Raw genomic sequence first — 20,820 nt, 5'->3', positions numbered from 1 at the left:
TTCATGTCCCTGTCTTTCAAAGATAATTTGTAAAAATCCAAATAACTTCACAGATCTTCAATGTAAAGGGTTTAAACACCTTTTCCCAAACTTGTTCAATGAACCATAAACAATGAATGAACATGCACCTGTGGAACGGTCGTTAAGCCTCTAACAGCTTACAGACGGTAGGCAATTAAGGTCACAGTTATGAAAACTTAGGACACTAAAGAGGCCTTTCTACTGACTCTGAAAAACACCAAAAGAAAGATGCCCAGGGTCCCTGCTCATCTGCGTGAACGTGCCTTAGGCATGCGGACTGCAGATGTGGCCAGGGCAATAAATTGCAATGTCCGTACTGTGAGACGCCTAAGACAGCGCTACAGGGAGACAGGATGGACAGATGATCATCCTCGCAGTGGCAGACCACGTGTAACAACACCTGCACTGAATCGGTACATCTGAACATTTCCTCAGTTTTTTTCAGGTTTTCCATCTTAAATTCACAACTTTTTTTATAGGAAAAGAAAATACAAAATTTGGATGTTCTAAGTACACAACAATGCTCAGGAGACCAATTTTGGGAAATGGTCTGGGAAAACTAGAAGTTTGGTTATTTAGGTGTAGTAACCCTTTAATGCATGTGTGCACCAACAAGAGACCGTTGCTATGCTTCTGTTTCTGTAGAGCTCATGCATTGCAGTGTCCAAAACATATGGCCACTGGATTGATGCAAATAATCATGATATTATTCTGCCAGGTAGGCATAGGTTACTTTGTAGTTAACATTTAATTGAGATGTATTTTTTGGCAAGCCTTTCCATCTCTACCAGAAGAAGGTTATCATTAGCATCATCGCTAACAGTTTAAACATATGTGCACACTGCGCACACACACAGGGACATTCCTGTGCAATTTTCAGAAAGTTGCAGGAAAATATGAATCACTGATGCATTTTGTTCATGTCTTGTGAACTTTGGCAAGTTAATGAATTTTCTAATAATATATTTAGTTGATTTCCTACTAAGTTTAACATTTACATTTTTGAATATTGTTGAATTCCGTTTTAATGTCTAGATTCCGTGATTCCGTCAGCGTTCTTCACAACGCGGATTTTATAGGGCCCTACATATAATTCTGTAATCACTGATATTGAATTGCTGATTCTTTCCAGGGCACCATGGAGGAAAAGATCTACGACCGGCAGGTGGCCAAGCAATCACTGTCGTTCCGGGTGGTGGACCAGCAGCAGATACAGAGACACTTCACACTGTTTGAACTGACGGAGCTCTACATGTTTGAGCCAGACCTGCTGGATGACCCAAACTCTGAGAAGAAAAGCAAGAGGACCACACCCCTGCTGCCCAAGGTGACCAGAGCTACAAATTAAACACACAAGACCATTATAATCTCAATTATTAGAGTAGGGAGTGGAGTGACATTGTTTGTCTGTGTTTCCCAGGACATGGTGCTGGCAGAGCTGCTGCAGAGCTGTAAGGGGCAGATCGTCTGCTACCATGAACACGAGTCCCTGCTGGACCACAAAGAGGAGGAGGAGCTCAGTGAGGCTGACCGCAAAACTGCCTGGGCTGAGTACGAGGCAGAGGTAAAGAGGAACTACTATACATTAGTTTTACAACACAGCTAAATACGTTTTCATGGACAGTGGTGAGCAGTCTAGTAGTCAAATCAAAAGTCATATTTTATTTGTCACATGCGACGAATACAACGGGTGTAGACTAGCGTGAAGTGCTTGCTTACGAGTTCTTCCCAATGATGAAGACTTAAAAAAAACACGAGGAATAAAATACATAAGAATTAATCTATATTCAGAGAGTGCTAGTACTTTATCACTGTGCAGCTGTACAAGGTATTTAAGGTAGATATGTACATAAAGGCAGGGTACTCTCCATCAGGATAGATAATAATAAGAGTAAAATAAAGAACAGTACGTAGTATATGTGAATGTGCGTATGTATGTATATAGGTATGTATGTAGATAGATATATATATATATATATATAGATATATATATATATATATATATAGAGATATCTATCTATCTATATCTATCTATATATATATCTATCTATATCTATCTATCTATCTATATATATATATATATATCTATATATATCTATCTATATATCTATATCTATCTATATATCTATATCTATCTATCTATATATATATCTATCTATATATATATCTATATATATCTATATATATCTATATATATATCTATATATATCTATATATATATCTCTATATATATCTCTATCTATCTATATATATATCTATATCTATCTATATCTATCTATCTATATATATCTATCTATATCTATCTATATATATATATATATATATTAGTTTTGTGAGTATGCATAGTCAGTGCAAGATGGGGTCAATGCAAGAACACATTGGCCTCCATCATTTTTAAATAGAAGAAGTTTTGAACCACTAAGACTCTTCCTAGAGCTGGCAACCCGGCCAAACTGAGCAATCAGGGGAGAAGAGCCTTGGTCAGGGAGGTTACCAAGAACCCAATGGTCACTGCCAGACCTCCAGAGTTTCTCTGTGGAGATAGGAGAACCTTCCAGAAGGACAACCATCTCTGCAGCACTCTACCAACCAGCCCTTTATGGTAGAGTGGCCAGACGGAAGCCACTCCTCAGTAAAAGGCACATGACAGCTTGGAGTTTGCCAAAAGGCACCTAAAGGACTCTGACCATGAGAAACAAGATTCTCTGGTCTGGTGAAAACAAGATTGAACTTTTTGGCCTGAATGCTAAGTGTTACGTCTAGAGGAAACCTGGAACCTGGCATGGTGGTGGCAGAGTCATGCTGTGGGATGTTTTTCAGCAGCAGGGACTGGGAGACTAGGCAGGATCAAGGGAGAGATGAACGGAGCAAAGTACAGAGAGATCCTTGAAAACCTGCTCCCGAGGCACTCAGGACCTCAGACTGGGGCGAAGGTTCACCTTCCAACAGGACAACAACCCTAAGCACACAGCCAAGAACGCATGAGTGGCATCGGGACAAGTCTGAATGTTTTATAGTGGCCTAGCCAGAGCCCAGACTTGAACCCGAACGAACATCTCTGGAGAGACCTGAAAACGCTCCCCATCCAACGTGTCAGAGCTTAAGAGGATCTGCAGAGAAGAATGGGAGAAACTCCACGAATACAGGTGTGCCAAGCTTGCAGTGCAATACCCAATAAGACTTGAGGTTGTAATCGCTGCCAAAGGTGCTTCAACAAAGTACTGAGTAAAGGGTCTGAATACTTATGTAAATGTGTATTTAATTATTTTTTTTGGCAAGAATTTCTAAAAACCTGTTTTTGTTTTGTCATTATGGGGTAATTTGTGTAGATTGATGAGGGGATAAACTATTTGATCAATTTTAGAGTAAGGCTGTAATGGAACAAAATGTGGAAAAAGTCAAGGGGTCTGAATACTTTCCGAATGCACTGTAATTAACTAATTAGCAGTCTTATGGCTTTGGTCCGTGAGCCAATGCTCTGGTACCGTTTGCTGGACGTTATAGCAATTTTTGTGTCACCGCCTGATGGAGGTCCTGTATTGAAGGGAGCTCGGACCCCCCTCTCTCTCACTTCTGCTCCTGCCTGTAAACAGAGTAATTATAGTTGAGACATTGCGACTTCCTTACTTGAACTCATTTTTGATGAACAAGAGTTCATAAAAAAAAAGTAAAGTGTGAATGATATATGTATGATGTGTAAAAACAGCTGTATGTTTATCTCTCCACTATGAAGGGTGCTTTCTTCTTGAACAAAGCAGAACACAGCAACACCAACGTTCCCAGCCCCTCCACCTCCACTATGGCTGTCAGTCTGTCATCCCTGTACAAGAAAACTAATGGGCAGCTGAAGGTATCAGGCCTGTCTCATCACCACACTTGTGTGATAATCAGTTGCTTATCTCTAAAGTTTCTGTTTGGGATTATCTGTCAGTGGATAGATGCCTCTCACATTAACATTTGAATGCATCTCTCTCCTGAATAACAGAACATGATTTATTCTAGCTGTGAGAAGGTCAACGAGGCCATCAAGTCCCTGCATTCCTTACTGAACCTCTCCCTGGATGACTATGTGTTGCGCTTGGTTAGTCCCTCATATTACATTACACTGATGCCTCCTTGAAGTATTGTGTGGAAAAAAATCTAATGCGCATTACAATGACATGTGACTTGTGTTTTTACAGTCGCAAGATAACCCAAGTGTAGATGAGAAGCAGGTGAGAGCCCTGGCCCAGACCTGGAAAACCAGCAATGACAAGGAGCGGGAACGACGACAGGCCTTACATCACGACCTTCTAGCAAAACAACAATCAGTAAGCCGCAATTCTAAACATTTTGTTTTTTCTTTCTGGTTTTAATGTCTTTAACTTGTAACTGCTTAACCTTACATCTTTCCATGATTCCCCTCGACAGCTTACAATGTGCATCCAGACCATTTTGGCCAGTAGAAACACCGAAATTACCCATACTGCCACGGTCACCAATCACACACCAGCTCTGACAGATTCCGCCAATAAACCTACACAGTGAGGCAGAAGGGATGTCTCCAGCCTCAGTCCCCTGTTCCACTAGAGGACGCTCTAGTCTAACCACAGTAACTACAGAGGGTTCTTAGTGCTTATTCACCCCAAAGGGGTGACAGACAACATTTCCGTTAAGGATTTACTTTATTTTACATTGAAAATGAATGCATTTTCTGTAGCAAAGCTATTGTTAAACACATATGTTTTTGTATTTGTCTGCCTTACAATTATTTGGAAAAGATTTTCCTATGTGATTAATTATATATTTCTCTGTCTTTCTCTAAAGCTATAATAAAACCTTTGTCTAAAACGTTATAGGTTTTATGGTGAATTTTTGTTACACTTTATTTTATGGGTACAGTCAAATTACCAGGTAGTTGACCTCAAATAAGATGGTAATAATGATTGGTACTTCTTGGTACTTAATTCAAAAATATTTAATTAGTAACATTTGGATGATATGTCACTGTTAGAGGTACTGAATCACTTCAATAATACATTCTGTTCAATACATCCTCCCTCAGCGAAAATTACACATTCAGGTCAAGAAAACTGGGTTACTAGGATTGGAGAGATTGTTCATCAGAAAAGTGTTTGTGCTCAGTAGTTTGGTTTTTACTTTGGTGTAGAGCGGATGCTAAACTGATCTTTATCTCTGATGCTCCAGAAAGGTTGAATCAAACAGAAGAAAACAGGTCAGAGCCTGTCATGGAATGAAAACACGAACATTGCATGTTACAGTAAAAACAGCAAAACTCACTATAACATTGCTTTTTATAGAACATTGTGAAACTACTTAAGTGGAACTAATTGCATGTACAATGGTTTGTCAAAAACGATGACAACTATATATTCCAATATAAACGGTCTCAATCATATTTCAAATGTTATCTTAACTTACCCAAAGCTACAGCCTTGTCATAAAAACAATTGAACACACAGTTGCTTTGCATAGCAGTTGAATAGCCTCACTGAACTGTTTACAATGGCAAATGAGGTAGAACTGTACTTGGAGAGCAGCAGAGTGGTATTGCAATACATCAGAGGAAGTCACACCCCGAGTAAACCCTGAAGGCATTATAGAGAAAGAGATTGCACTCATTTCTGTTTGGCTTTCTCCAGATATAGTTCAGACACTTATTACCACAGCCATCAGAAGACTGATTCAACAGGGTGCACTGGACTGATGACAAGTATGCAACAGTATTGGACCACAGAGAGAGGTACTGTCAACTTTCTCATGTTTATTTTTGTTGTATTTGATATTAGACCTGTTGAAACGAGTGAATACTAAATCCACATATGAGAAACCAGATTCCCTGGAATAAATCAACAGCAGATCAGCTAGGTCTAATAGAGGGCTCTCCAACCCTGTTCCTGGAGTCCTGTAGGTTTAACCTTCCAACCCTAATCTAGCACACCTGTTTCTAATAATTATCTTGTTGATCATCTGAACCAGGTTAGTTACAACTGTGGTTGGAGTGAAAACCTACAGATAGCTCTCCAGGAACAGGGTTGGAGACCCCTGGTCTAATATCATTAATTTACAAAAAAATTATAATTAGACATTGGACATCAATTCGGAAAGTATTCTGACCCCTTGACTTTTTCCACATTTTGTTACGTTACAGACGTATTCTAAAATGGATTCAATTGTCCCCCCCCCCAATCAATCAACACAATACCCCATAATGACAAAGCAAAAAGATTTGTTGACATTTTTGCAAATTTAAAAAAACAAAATAAACATATCACATTTACATAAGTATTCAGGCCCTTTACTCAGTACTTTGTTGAAGCACCTTTGGCCTCGAGTCTTCTTGGGTATGTCACTACAAGCTTGGCACACCTGTCTTTGTGGAGTTTCTCCCATTTTTCTCTGCAGATCCTCTCAAGCTCTGTCAGGTTGGATGGGGAGTGTCGCTGCACAGCTATTTTCAGGTCTCTCCAGAGATGTTCTATTGGGTTCAAGTTCGGGCTCTGGTTGGGCCACTAAAGGACATTCAGAGACTTGTCCCGAAGCCAGTCCTGCGTTGTCTTGGCTGTGTGCTTAGGGTTGTTTTTCTGTTGGAAGTTGAACCTTTGCCCCAGTCTGAAGTCCTGAGCTCTCTGGAGCAAGTTTTCATCAAGGATCTCTCTTTGCTTTGCTTTGTTCATCTTTCCCTCTATCCTGACCAGTCTCCCAATCCCTGCCTCTGAAAAACATCCCCACATCATGATGCTGCCACCACCATAGGAATGTTGCCAGGTTTCCTCCAAACGTGACGCTTGGCATTCAGGCCAAAGAGTTCAATCTTGGTTTCATAAGACTAGAGAATCTTGTTTCTCATGGTCTGAGAGTCTTTCGGTGCCTTTTGGCAAACTCCAAGCGGGCAGCCATGTGCCTTTTACTGAGGAGTGGCTTCCTTCTGGCCACTCTACCATAAAGGCTTGATTGGTGGAGTGCTGCAGAGATGGATGTCCTTCTGGAAGGTTCTCCTATCTCCACAGAGGAACTCTGGAGCTCTGTCAGAGTGACCATCTGGTTCTTGGTCATCTCCCGGCAAGCAGCTCTAGGAAGAGTGTTGGTGGATCCAATCTTCTTCCACTTAAGAATGATGGAGGCCACTGTGTTCTTGGGGACCTTTTTTGGTACCCTTCCCTAGATCTGTGCCTTGACACAATCTTGTCTCGGAACTCTACGGACAATTCCTTCGACCTCATGGCTTTGTTTTTATTCTGACATGCACTGTCAACTGTGGGACCTTTTATAGGCAGGTATGTGCCTTTCCAAATCATGTCCAATGAATTGAATTTACCACAGGCGGACTCCAATCAAGTTGTAGAAACATCTCAAGGATGATCAATGGAAACAGGATGAACCTGAGCTCAATTTCGAGTCTCATAGCAAAGGGTCTGAATACTTATGTAAATAAGGTATCTGTTTTTATTAGTAATACATTTGCAAAAGTTTTCGGTTTGTCATTATGGGGTATTGTGTGTAGATTGAGGATTTTTTATTTATTTAATCCATTTTAGAATAAGGCTGTAATGTAACAAAATGTGGAAAAAGGGAAGGGGTCTGAATACTTAAATGCACTGTATGTGAAAAATACTTCCGGTAAAGTAGCTCTGGCTATTTTTGTTAGAAAAATACAGGTTTAAAAATCTATCAGTCATTGTTGGCCAGTTTTATAAACTAACAACATCTGATAGTAAAGCATATAATCAGATTCTCTCTTTATGCCCCTCATGTGGCTGTAAAAATGTACGTTAAATAGGTAGCATCGGAAGTGGAGAGGTCTGCAATTAAATGCCTCAACATAATGTACTGTTAGTTTTCACCTTTTCAGACTTTTGTTTGCTGTCTTTTTACCTTCCAGCACTTGCAGTACATTTTCCATACCTGTGTCTTCCTCCCTTTATTCACAGGTCTCACTGGAGGCACAGGCAATATGAGTCTGGAATCAGAGGTGACGTGCAATTGTTCCATTGACAGCTTCAAGCGCAGCGTGTTTCCTGCTGCATACCTGCTCTTCTTCTTCCTGGGCCTGATAGCCAACAGTGCCTCCCTCTGGGTCTTTCTGAGCATGTACAGGAGGAGGAGGAGCATCACCACAGTCAACCTGTACATGTTGAACCTGCTGTTGTCTGACCTCATGCTGGTGTGCTCACTGCCACTCAGGGCAGCATACTACCTGCTGGACTCCCATTGGCCGTTTGGGGACATCACCTGCCGCCTGGTCTCCTACGTATTCTATATCAACATGTATGGCTCTGTCTACTTCCTGCTGGCCCTGAGTGTCCTCCGTTACCTGGCCGTATCGCGCCCCTATACGTTCATGAATCTGGAGGGGGGATCCTGTGGTTGGGGAGGGTGTCTACTCATCTGGATCTTTGTGTCCCTGGCCTCCGCACCCCTACTGAGTTCTGGGACTATCCAGGAGGGGGAAGAGCGGATCCGCTGTCTGGAATTGGGCAGCAGCCTTGGCACCATCATCGTCCTGAACCGTGCTGCCCTGGTGGTTGGCTTCACCCTGCCCTTCACTGTCATCTCTGTCTGCTACGTGTGTGTGCTGCTCAGCCTGAGGCAGTGTAGGGCTGGGGTGGAAGGGATGAAGAGGCCCTCCAGGAGGAAGTCTTGTGCCCTCGTTATCCTCGGTCTCGGCATCTTCATGATCTGCTTCTTGCCCTATCATGTAGTACGAACCTTCTTCCTGGCAGCAGAGCGGAATGCTCAGCTAAATGGTTGTGAGGATTCTTGTAGCTATCTCCAGGGGATTCGGAAGGCCGCCGTGGTAACGCTCTGTCTTGCAGCAGGGAACAGCTGTCTGGACCCCTTCCTTTTCTTCTTTGTGGGAGAAAACTTCAGAGATTTTTGTATGAACAATGGTAGGAGACAGAGGAGAGTTGTTAACAACACAGAGAGACAGAGGCTTCAAGTGCTGCAGCCCATTGAATTAACAGTAAATTGATCAACGTTACACTTTTTTTTTTTAAACATACGAAAAATGTTGCATTCACTTTTACATCCAATGTTTTTTTGTTTTTTTTACATTTGCTAATCTGGTATTGCATTATGAACTTTTGTTATGGGTTGTGTCAGTCATTTATCTATCTGCTTTAAAAGAAATACATATCAATATGTAAAGAGTGATCTCAATAAATTAACTTTATTCTCAATCTGTCTCGACTTGAAATGTATGATTGGGCTACTTTTACATAGCACAAATTGGGCCTGGAGGCCTGTGCCTGTCACCCTGCTCTATGGATGGATGACTTGTAGTTCTGTAATTCGTATAGAGCCAAATTGTTTGTGGTTTTAGATTTATGGGACCATTGAAAATAAGTTTATAATAATAATGACAATATTTAATTTGTAGAGCCCATTTCCCATGCTCAATGCGCATAAGGTAGAAAACAATACATCAATAAGTAGAAACATCAAAACATTACCTACTATTGCAAAATATAGACTTTAAGCAAATTAAGCAATCAAACATTAAAAGCTAGCTTGAATAGGTATGTCTTAAGTTGTTTTTTAATGGTCTAAGCCCTTCAATCGCAGGAAATACTAAGGCTAAGCTAACACATGGAATAGTTTTTTATATGGTCATAAAGTGTATAGTTTAGTCATTTGATTTTGAATTTTAGGACCCATGTAGGTCTAAAAAATATATATATAAAAAATATATATATTTTATGAAATCTTGAATTTGGCCTTTACTGCTATAGCTCATAGAAACGCATTGAATAACACATTCATAAATGGCAAAACAGAAAGTCAAAAAATAAATCTGTCGTTCTGCCCCTGAACAAGACAGTTAAACCCACTGTTCCTAGGCTGTCATTGAACACAATAATTTGTTCTTAACTGACTTGCCAAGTTAAATAAAGGTAAAATAAAAATAAGGAACAAGGTTTTGAAGTGTCTGTCCTATAGCTGTACAGCCCGGTCCTGGGTTACCTACAGATGACTCCCCTGAAGCTTGTCTACCAGAGCTGTTGCTAGAGAATTTAATGTTCATTACTCTACCATAAGCTGCGTCAAATGTTGTTTTAGAGAATCTGGCAATATGTCCAACTGGCCTCACAACCGCAAACCTCTTGTAACCACGCCAGCACAGGACCTCCTCATCTGGCTTTTTCACCTGCGGGATTGTCTGATAGCAGCCAACCGGACAGCTAATGCAATTATTGGTTTACACAAGTGAATAATTTCTGCACATACTGTCAGAAACCGTATCAGTGAAGCTCATCTGCATGCTCGTCGTCCTCACCAGGGTCTTGACCTGACTAGAGTTCGTCATCGTAACCGACTTCAGTGGGCAAATGCTCACCTTCCATGGACACTGGCACGCTGGAGAAGTGTGTTCTTCAGGATGAATCCCGGTTTCAACTATACTGGGCAGATGGCAGACAGCGTGTATGGCAAGCGGTTTGCTGGTGTCAACACTGTGAACAGAGTGCCCCATGGTGGCAATGGGGTAATGGTATTATGGGCAGGCATAAGCTACGGACAACGAACACAATTGCATTTTGTCGATGGAAATTTAAATGCACAGAGATATCATGACGAGATCCTGAGGCCCATTGTCGTGCCATTCATCCACCACCATCACGTTTCAGCATGATAATGCACAGCCCCATGTCGCAAGGATCTGTACATAATTCCTGGAATCTGAAAATGTCCCAATTCTTCCATGGCCTGCATACTCACCAGATGTGTCACCCATTGAAGATGTTTGGGATTCTCTGGATTGACTTGTACCAAAGCTTTTTCCACTTCCCATCAATATCCAGAAAATTCACACAGCCATTGAAGAGGAGTGACATTCCACAGGCCACAATCAACAGCCTGATCAACTCTATGTGAAGGAGATGTGTCATGCTGCATGAGGCAAATGGTGGTCACACCAGATAGTGACTGGTTTTCTGATCCAGGCCCCTACGTTTTTTTTTTTAGGTATCTGACCAACAGATGCATATCTGTATTTCCAGTCATGTGAATCCATAGAATAGGGCCTAATGAATGTATTTCAAATGACTAGTTTCTTTATATGAACTGTAACTCAGTTATTTAAAACAACATTTGAGGCAGCTGAGTTCCGACGCCGACAGAGATGGCCGCCTCGCTTCGCGTTCCTAGGAAACTATGCAGTATTTCGTTTTTTTAATGTATTATTTTGTTGTTACCCCAAGAAATCTTTAGTTTTATTACATACAGCCGGGAGGAACTATTGGATATAGGAGCAATGTCAACTTACCAACACTACAACCAGGAATACGACTTTCCTGAAGCGGATCCTCTGTTTGGACCACCACCCAGGACAATGGATCGGATCCCAGCCGGCGACCCAAAACAACGGCGCCGCAGAAGGGGCAGACGGAGCGGTCTTCTGTTCAGACGGGCACACCGTGCACCCCGAGCATACTACTCGCCAATGTCCAGTCTCTTGTCAACAAGGTAGACGAAATCCGAGCAAGGGTTGTCTTCCAGAGAGACATCAGAGACTGTAACGTTCTTTGTTTCACGGAAACATGGCTCACTCGGGATACGTCATCAGACTCGGTACAGCCACCTGGCTTCTTCACGCATCGCGCCGACAGAAACAAACATCTCTCTGGTAAGAAGAAGGGTGGGGGTGTATGCCTTATGATTAACAAGACATGGTGTGATCATAATTGTATTTGAGTCTGCTCCTCAAGAATTTAGGAGTCCTAAATGGAGGAGTCCTTGCCTGTGCTCCTCAAAGTCTGCTCCTCATGAGTCTGCTCCTCAAGGACATCATGGTACTGAAAACAATGGATGCTCTCTACAAGAGGGCCAAGGAAATGGTTAGGTATGTGAAGGGTCATCAAGTTATAGCAGCAATTTACCTCACCAAGCAAAGTGAGAAGAATAAGAGCACCACATTGAAGCTGCCCAGCAACACCCGTTGGGGTGGTGTTGTCATCATGTTTGACAGTCTCCTAGCGGGGAAGGAGTCTCTCCAAGAAATGGCCATATCACAGTCTGCTGATGTGGACAGCCCCATCAAGAGGGTCCTCCTGGATGATGTTTTTTTGGGAGAGAGTGGTAAGCAGCCTGAAACTCCTGAAACCTATAGCAGTAGCCATTGCACAGATTGAAGACAATGCCATCTTGTCTGATGTTCAGACTCTGCTTGCAGATGTAAGAGAAGAAACCTGTACTGCCCTGCCCATTTCACTGTTGCTCCAAGCAGAGAAAACTGCAGTTCTAAAATACATAAAAAAGCGTATACACGCCCATACACGCTGCAGCGTACATGTTGGACCCCAAGTATGCGGGCAAGAACATCCTGTCTGTTGCAGAGATCAACAAGGCCTATGGTGTCATCACTACCGTGTCTCGCCACCTTGGCCTGGATGAGGGCAAGATTCTTGGCAGTCTGGCAAAGTACAATTCCAAGCAAGGGCTTTGGGATGGAGATGCAATATAGCAGTCGTGCCAACATATCTCATCAGCCACCTGGTGGAAGGGACTTTGTGGATCTGAAGCTCTTTCCCCTGTTGCCGCCATCATCCTCCAAATCCCACCAACATCAGCCGCCTCAGAGCGCAACTGGTCCTTGTTTGGGAACACACACACCAAAGCACGCAACAGGCTGACCAATACGAGGGTTGAAGAATTGGTGGGCATCGGGGAAAGTTTGAGGCTTTTTGAGCCTTACAACGAGCCAACAAGGTTGGAAAGTGACAGTGAAGATGAGGCTTCAGAGTCTGATGTTCAAGTGGTGGACATTGAGGAGGTCTAAGGAGAAGACATGGAAGCCTGAGAGGAAGACAACCAAAGCTTGCTTTTGGGAGAAGCGATGGATCATTGGGGATCATTCAATATTCCCTTTCTTTTGTTGTTCAGTGAAATCATCCCATGTGAAGAGTCAACTCATTTAATTAAAGTTCAATTCGTAACTAAATTGTCATTTTTTTCTATTGGAAGGATTTAATCATTTGCAACTTGTCTACTTAGAGAAAGGTTTATGTTTCTGTCTCCATATGATATGGTAAATATATCCAATTCAAAAAACATCTACATTTAAATGGTATTAATATTAATTTGCATATATTTCCGTTAATTCACATATATTCCGGTAAATTCCCACAGAAAGTTTCCACCTCTGACTATTCCCTAAAATGTGCAACCCTATTTGTGAGGTTACTTTGGGACCCCAATTCAGCCATTTCCAACACCAGCTGCTCTCGGGAGGCCAACTGGGAGAGAGGGGTTTGACCTTTTGCTTTGGCCATCTGCTTGTGGAGAATGAAAGCATTTACAGTAAGAATGTCCATAAAGTGCTAAAAAAAAAAAGTATTATACCACTTCCTGGTCTTGTGGAGGACCTGGTAGTAGCCAGAGCATCAGATAGGTCGACACTGCCCCCATGCTGGCATTGTAGTCCTTCACAGAAACAGGAATGGAGATATTCTTCCTCACCCATGCCCCACTGGCATTTTTCACCCTCCTTGAGACATGTTTGTTATTGAATACTTGATGCTGTATGGATGGTGAGCATGGTTACTTCCCTAGTATCCTTCCATTTCACAAAAGGCAGCTTGTTAGTCCTGATCCAACATATGGTCCACCTCTCCGCTGTCTTTGACATGTCATTTACCTTGGTCTTGGGGAAACCGATTCTGTTAGGACAAATGGTGCCACAAGCCCCTATTTCATTTTTCAAGAGGTCTATGAAAAGTGGATGTAGAACCATCAGACAGGGTGAATGACATTGCAGTGAGGAGGTTTAGACCATGACAGGCAGGGGTGCTTGCTGGGGAGGGGTGGCATCATCCAAATCCCCTGCATCCTCCACCCTGTGGTGAATAAAATAAAGGGATATATTGTTGTAAGACACAGAATTACTATTGACTAAATTTACAAAACGATATTACTGTAAATTAAAAACACCAAGCCTAAACTTTATCTGTACAGTGATTCACATAGAAGGTATGAAACACACACACTATGCAAACAGTAACACTTTGGATACAAAGGCAGAGTTGAGATGCACAAATAAACAATGGCCATCAAAGTTTTGTTGCCTCTCCAAAGTTACAAGGATGAAACTTAAAACAGTGAAATAATATGAAACATAATGAAAAACTACTTTGGAATTACATAACATTGAAATTACTTGCTAACTTACATAGGCCTATGTAAACTAAATCCAATGCACAAAAAGCAGATATCTAAATATAGTAAAATAACTATATAAAGTCATTAAAATAATTTACTTACAGATCTAAAAGTGGATCCAATCCTTCCAGAAAGCAATCCTCGTCGGCCGAATCGAAATCCTCTTTTTAGGTTCCTGTTCGATAATGATATTGCTAGTTTTATTTCGTCTATGCTTCACAACGCTAACCGGAACGTAGGTAGCAGCCATCTTGAAAAGAGGTAATCGGCAAGGCCTGCCTTTATAACTTTGTATGCCCATATAGGGTGGTACATCACACCAAAGATTTTAAGGCACCGATTAATAGCTAAGATACTCAGCTTTCCGCAGACAAAGTGTTTTTGCATATATGGCCTACCGTTCTCATACCAGACTCAATTGAATAAAACAAATGATAGGGTCCCCAAATATGTGATTGGTTGAGAGGATTACAGTTTGGGACTTTCACACTGTGTACACGGCGGGTAGTGGCAGGTGGCCTAGTGGTTAGAGCGTTGGACTAGTAACCTAAAAATTGCAAGATCGAATCATCAAGCTAACAAGGTAAAAATCTGGCGTTCTGCTCCTGAATTTGTTCTTAACTGATATGCCTAGTAAATATATTCTTTTGCAATGACTATTTGACGGCTAAATATTATAATCAAGTTGCTGTTCATTAGTACACTGAATATAAATATAAACACAACATGCAATAATTTAAAATATACTGCTCAAAAAAATAAAGGGAACACTTAAACAACACAATGTAACTCCAAATCAATCACACTTCTGTGAAATCAAACTGTCCACTTAGGAAGCAACACTGATTGACAATAAATTTCACATGCTGTTGTGCTAATGGAATAGACAACAGGTGGAAATTATAGGAAATTAGCAAGACACCCCCAATAAAGGAGTGGTTCTGCAGGTGGTAACCACAGACCACTTCTCAGTTCCTATGCTTCCTGGCTGATGTTTTGGTCACTTTTGAATGCTGGCGGTGCTTTCACTCTAGTGGTAGCATGAGACGGAGTCTACAACCCACACAAGTGGCTCAGGTAGTGCAGCTCATCCAGGATGGCACATCAATGCGAGCTGTGGCAAGAAGGTTTGCTGTGTCTGTCAGCGTAGTGTCCAGAGCATGGAGGTGCTACCAGGAGACAGGCCAGTACATCAGGAGACGTGGAGGAGGCCGTAGGAGGGCAACAACCCAGCAGCAGGACCGCTACCTCCGCCTTTGTGCAAGGAGGAGCAGGAGGAGCACTGCCATAGCCCTGCAAAATGACCTCCAGCAGGCCACAAATGTGCATGTGTCTGCTCAAACGGTCAGAAACAGACTCCATGAGGGTGGTATGAGGGCCCGACGTCCACAGGTGGGGGTTGTGCTTATAGCCCAACACCGTGCAGGACGTTTGGCATTTGCCAGAGAACACCAAGATTGGCAAATTCGCCACTGGTGCCCTGTGCTCTTCACAGATGAAAGCAGGTTCACACTGAGCACATGTGACAGACGTGACAGTCTGGAGACGCCGTGGAGAACGTTCTGCTGCCTGCAACATCCTCCAGCGTGACCGGTTTGGCGGTGGGTCAGTCATGGTGTGGGGTGGCATTTCTTTGGGGGGCCGCACAGCCCTCCATGTGCTCGCCAGAGGTAGCCTGACTGCCATTAGGTACCGAGATGAGATCCTCAGACCCCTTGTGAGACATATGCTGGTGCGGTTGGCCCTGGGTTCCTCCTAATGCAAGACAATGCTAGACCTCATGTGGCTGGAGTGTGTCAGCAGTTCCTGCAAGAGGAAGGCATTGATGCTATGGACTGGCCCGCCCGTTCCCCAGACCTGAATCCAATTGAGCACATCTGGGACATCATGTCTCGCTCCATCCACCAACGCCACGTTGCACCACAGACTGTCCAGGAGTTGGCGGATGCTTTAGTCCAGGTCTGGGAGGAGATCCCCCAGGAGACCATCCACCACCTCATCAGGAGCATGCCCAGGCGTTGTAGGGAGGTCATACAGGCACGTGGAGGCCACACACACTACTGACCCTCATTTTGACTTGTTTTAAGGACATTACATCAAAGTTGGATCAGGCTGTAGTGTGGCATTCCACTTTAATTTTGAGTGTGACTCCAAATCCAGACGTCCATGGGTTGATAAATTGGATTTCCATTGATTATTTTTGTGTGATTTTGTTGTCAGCACATTCAACTATGTAAAGAAAAAAGTATTTAATAAGATTATTTCTTTCATTCAGATCTAGGATGTGTTATTTTAGTGTTCCCTTTATTTTTTTGAGCAGTGTATTTTAAATCAAATAAAATTTTAATAGTCACATAAACATGGTTAACCGATGTTAATGTGAGTATAGCGAAATGCTTGTACTTCTAGTTCCGACCTTGCAGTAATATCTAACAAGTAATCTAACAGTTTCACTACAACTACCTTATACACACAAGTGTAAAGGAATGAATAAGAATATGTACATAAAAATATATGGATGAGCGATGGCCGAACGGCATAGGCGAGATGCAGTAGATGGTATAGAGTACAGTATATACATATGAGATGAGTAATGTAGGGTATGTAAACATTATATAAAGTGGCATTGTTTAAAGTAGCTAGTGATACATTATTACATCCAATGTTAAATTATGGCTGTTTAACAGTCTGATGGCCTTGAGATAGAAGCTGTTTTTCAGTCTCTCGGTCCCAGCTTTGATGCACCTGTACTGACCTTGCTTCTGGATGATAGCAGGGTGAACAGGCAGTGGCGCGGGTGGTTGTTGTCCTTGATGATCTTTTTGGCCTTCCTGTGACATCGGGTGGTGTAGGTGTCCTGGAGGGCAGGTAGTTTGCCCCCAGTGATGCGTTGTGCAGACCGCACTACCCTCTGGAGAGCCTTACGGTTGTGGGCGGAGCAGTTGCCGTACTATGCAACTGACAGGATACAGCCCGACAGGATGCTCTCGATTGTGCATCTGTAAAAGTTTGTGAGTGTTTTTGGTGACAAGCCAAATTTCTTCAGCCTCCTGAGGTTGAAGAGGCACTGCTGCTGCGCCTTCTTCACCACACTGTCTGTGTGGGTGGACCATTTCAGTTTGTCCGTGATGTGTACGCCGAGGAACTTAAAACTTTCCACCTTCTCCACTACTGTCCCGTCGATGTGGATACAGGGCTCCCTCTGCTGTTTCCTGAAGTCCACGATCATCTCCCGAAGTGGATCCTCTGTTTGGTCCACCACCCAGAACAATGGATCGGATCCCAGCTGGCGACCCAAAACAACGGCACCGCAGAAGGGGTAGACGGAGCGGTCTTCTGGTCAGGCTCCGTAGACGGGCACATCGCGCACCGCTCCTGAGCATACTACTCGCCAATGTCCAGTCTCTTTTGTCAACAAGGTAGACGAAATCCGAGCAAGGGTTGCCTTCCAGAGAGACATCAGAGATTGTAACGTTCTTTGTTTCACAGAAACATGGCTCACTCGGGATACGTCATCAGACTCGGTACAGCCACCTGGCTTCTTCACGCATTGCGCCGACAGAAACAAACATCTCTCTGGTAAGAAGAAGGGCGGGGGTGTATGCCTTATGATTAACGAGACGTGGTGTGATCATAACAATATACAGGAACTCAAGACCTTTTGTTCACCTGACCTAGAATTCAAATGCCGACCGCATTATCTACCAAGAGAATTCTCTTCGATCATAATCACAGTCGTGTATATCCCCCCCCCCCCCCAAGCAGACACATCGACGGCCCTGAAAGAACTTCATTGGACTCTATGTAAACTGGAAACCACATATCCTGAGGCTGCATTTATTGTAGCTGGGGATTTTAACAAGGCTAATCTGAAAACAAGGCTCCCTAAATTGTATCAGCATATTGTGTTATTCTAACTTCCACGATGCATACAAAGTCCTCTCCCGCCCTCCTTTCGGAAAATCGGACCACGCCTCCATTTTGTTGCTTCCAGCCTATAGACAGAAACTAAAACAGGAAACGCTCGTGCTCAGGTCTGTTCAACGCTGGTCCGATCAATCGGATTCCACGCTTCAAGATTGCTTCAATCACGTGGGCTGGGATATGTTCCGCATAGCGTCGGACAATAACATTGATGAATACACTGATTCGGTGAGCGAGTTAATTAGCAGGTGCATCGGTGATGTTGTACCCACAGCGACTATTAAAAACCTTCCCCAACCACAAACCGTGGATTGATGGCAGCATTCGCGTATAACTGAAAGTGTGAACCACTGCTTTTAATCAGGGCAAGGCGACCGGAAACATGATCGAATACAAACAGTGTAGTTATTCCCTTCACAAGGCAATCGAACAAGCTAAGTGTCAGTATAGAGACAAAGTAGAGTCGCAATTCAACGGCTCAGACACGAGAGGTATGTGGCAGGGTCTACAGTCAATCACGGACTACAAAAAGAAAACCAGCCCCGTCGCGGACCAAGATGTATTGCTCCCAGACAAACTAAACAACTTCTTTGCTCGCTTTGAGGACAATACAGTGCCACCGACACGGCCTGCTACTAAAACCTGCGGGCTCTCCTTCACTGCAGCCAACGTGAGTAAAACATTTAAACGTGTTAACCCTCGCAGGGCTGCCGGCCCAGACGGAATCCCTAGTCCTCAGAGCATGCGCAGACCAGCTGGCTGGGGTGTTTACGGACATGTTCAATCATTCCTTATCCCAGTCTGCTGTTCCCAGTCTGCTGTTCCCACATGCTTCAAGAGGGCCACCATTGTTCCTGTTCCCAAGAAAGCTAAGGTTACTGAGCTAAATGACTATCGCCCCGTAGCACTCACTTCCGTCATCATGAAGTGCTTTGAGAGACTAGTCAAGGACCATATCACCTCCACCCTACCTGATACCCTAGACCCACTCCAATTTGCTTACCGCCCCAATAGGTCCACAGACGACGCAATCACACTGCACACTGCCCTAACCCATCTGGACAAGAGGAATACCTATGCAAGAATGCTGTTCATCAACTACAGCTCAGCATTTAACACCATAGTACCCTCCAAACTCGCCATTAAGCTCGAGACCCTGGGCCTCGCCCTGTGCAACTGGGTCCTGGACTTCCTGACGGGCCGCCCCCAGGTGGTGAGTGTAGGAAACAACATCTCCACCCCGCTGATCCTCAACACTGGGGCCCCACAAGGGTGCGTTCTCAGCCCTCTCCTGTACTCCCTGTTCACCCATGACTGTGTGTCCAACTCACATCTCCAACTCAATCATCAAGTTTGCAGACGACACTACAGTGGTAGGCTTGATTACCAACAACGACGAGACGGCCTACAGGGAGGAGGTGAGGGCCCTCGGAGTGTGGGGTCAGGAAAATAACCTCACACTCAATGTCAACAAAACAAAGGAGATGATCGTGGACTTCAGGAAACAGCAGAGGGAGCAGCCCCCATCCACATCAACGGGACAGTAGTGGAGAAGGTGGAAAGTTTTAAGTTCCTCGGCGTACACATCACGGACAAACTGAAATGGTCCACCCACACAGACAGCGTGGTGAAGAAGGCGTAGCAACTACCTGCCCTCCAGGACACCTACACCCCCCGATGGCACAGGAAGGCTAAAAAGATCATCAAGAACAACAACCACCCGAGCCACTGCCTGTTCACCCCGCTATCATCCAGAAAGCGAGCATAAACAAAGTATAAACAAAGTAACGGGAGTATAGTACAGTAATAAACCAACCTCATTAGAGTAACATTTTTATATGTTATGATTATGCTACCTTAATCATTCCATGAACTCCGGTGATCTTTAATTCACAAATGTGAAAAATAATAACACTTTTGGATTGGAGACTAGCGGTTGTTTAGAAATGTTATTTATAGCCGAGGCTGGATTCAAACTAGCGAACTTTAGGTCCACTCTATTTTATCCATAGTTATATACAGATTATAAAGCTAATTACTTTCATTGTGATGAACACTGTATAGGACTTGGAAGATAGTCATTAGGAGAAAGAGATAGAGGAGGAGGAAAAGGATGAAGAGCCAGTTGCTCAGCTGAAGAAAGAGAGGAAGGTAAGATTCATCCTCTGGTCATTTGTGTTCTTTGCTAGGTTTGAATTAATTTGTCTTTGTTGGCAAAATTATTGGCTGCTTTGTCTTGATGTTACACATAATAACATGGGTGTCACGATCTTCGTCGTCTGATATTTAGAAATCACTGTCAGACCAATACGCAGCGGGTTGGGTGCTTCACATCATTTTATTAAATATAATGTACACGGAAAAAACAATAAACAAGAATGATAAGGTGACAGTTTCACAGGCTATACAGATACTTAGCAGTGCGAAATAAAACAACCCACAAACCCCAGGTGAAAAACACACTCCTAATATATGACTCCCAATCAGGAACAACGATAACCAGCTGTTCCTGATCGGGAGCCACACAGACTAACAAAGAAACAGACATACTAGAAAAACCATACAACACAACCCTACTGCCACGTCCTGACCAAAATCGAATACAATTACTCCCTCTGCTGGTCAGGACGTGACAATGGGATTTGAAATCGGTTTTCTTGAAGGCCAAACTGAAATCGAGTGCCAAGAAGACCTCTGCCGACCATGGCACTGAAGAAG

General features: G+C 43.2%; 2 protein-coding genes and 1 long non-coding RNA gene across 3 annotated transcripts in view; 2 read left to right on the top strand and 1 right to left on the bottom strand.

The window, feature by feature from the left end:
* Positions 1–4,856, top strand: part of LOC115149048 (transcriptional regulator ATRX) — a 35,881-nt gene extending 31,025 nt beyond the window's left edge. Inside the window, exons 30-35 of the mRNA XM_029691526.1 lie at positions 1,154–1,348; positions 1,442–1,585; positions 3,755–3,871; positions 4,007–4,102; positions 4,203–4,331; positions 4,432–4,856. Of these exons, the coding sequence (XP_029547386.1) occupies positions 1,154–1,348; positions 1,442–1,585; positions 3,755–3,871; positions 4,007–4,102; positions 4,203–4,331; positions 4,432–4,548 (798 nt within the window). The 3' untranslated portion in view covers positions 4,549–4,856. The remainder of the gene's footprint in view (positions 1–1,153; positions 1,349–1,441; positions 1,586–3,754; positions 3,872–4,006; positions 4,103–4,202; positions 4,332–4,431) is intronic.
* A 733-nt stretch (positions 4,857–5,589) lies between these two features.
* On the top strand, positions 5,590–9,203 carry LOC115149049 (cysteinyl leukotriene receptor 2). Its single transcript, XM_029691527.1, has 2 exons — positions 5,590–5,764; positions 7,953–9,203. Exons 1-2 carry the CDS (start codon positions 5,728–5,730, stop codon positions 8,993–8,995), a joined length of 1,080 nt encoding a protein of 359 aa, XP_029547387.1. The 5' UTR covers positions 5,590–5,727; the 3' UTR covers positions 8,996–9,203.
* On the bottom strand, positions 8,873–14,448 carry LOC115149050 (uncharacterized). The gene is made up of 3 exons (XR_003866781.1): positions 14,281–14,448; positions 13,363–13,856; positions 8,873–8,886 (listed from the first exon to the last, which is right to left on the bottom strand). It is a non-coding gene; the product is annotated as an uncharacterized LOC115149050 (long non-coding RNA).
* Between the last annotated feature and the right edge of the window lie 6,372 nt (positions 14,449–20,820).

Source organism: Salmo trutta, chromosome 15, assembly GCF_901001165.1.
Source record: "Salmo trutta chromosome 15, fSalTru1.1, whole genome shotgun sequence".
NCBI lineage: Eukaryota > Metazoa > Chordata > Actinopteri > Salmoniformes > Salmonidae > Salmo > Salmo trutta.
The sequence above is the reverse complement of the archived record's forward strand: the minus strand, read 5'-3'. Positions and strand labels throughout refer to the sequence as shown.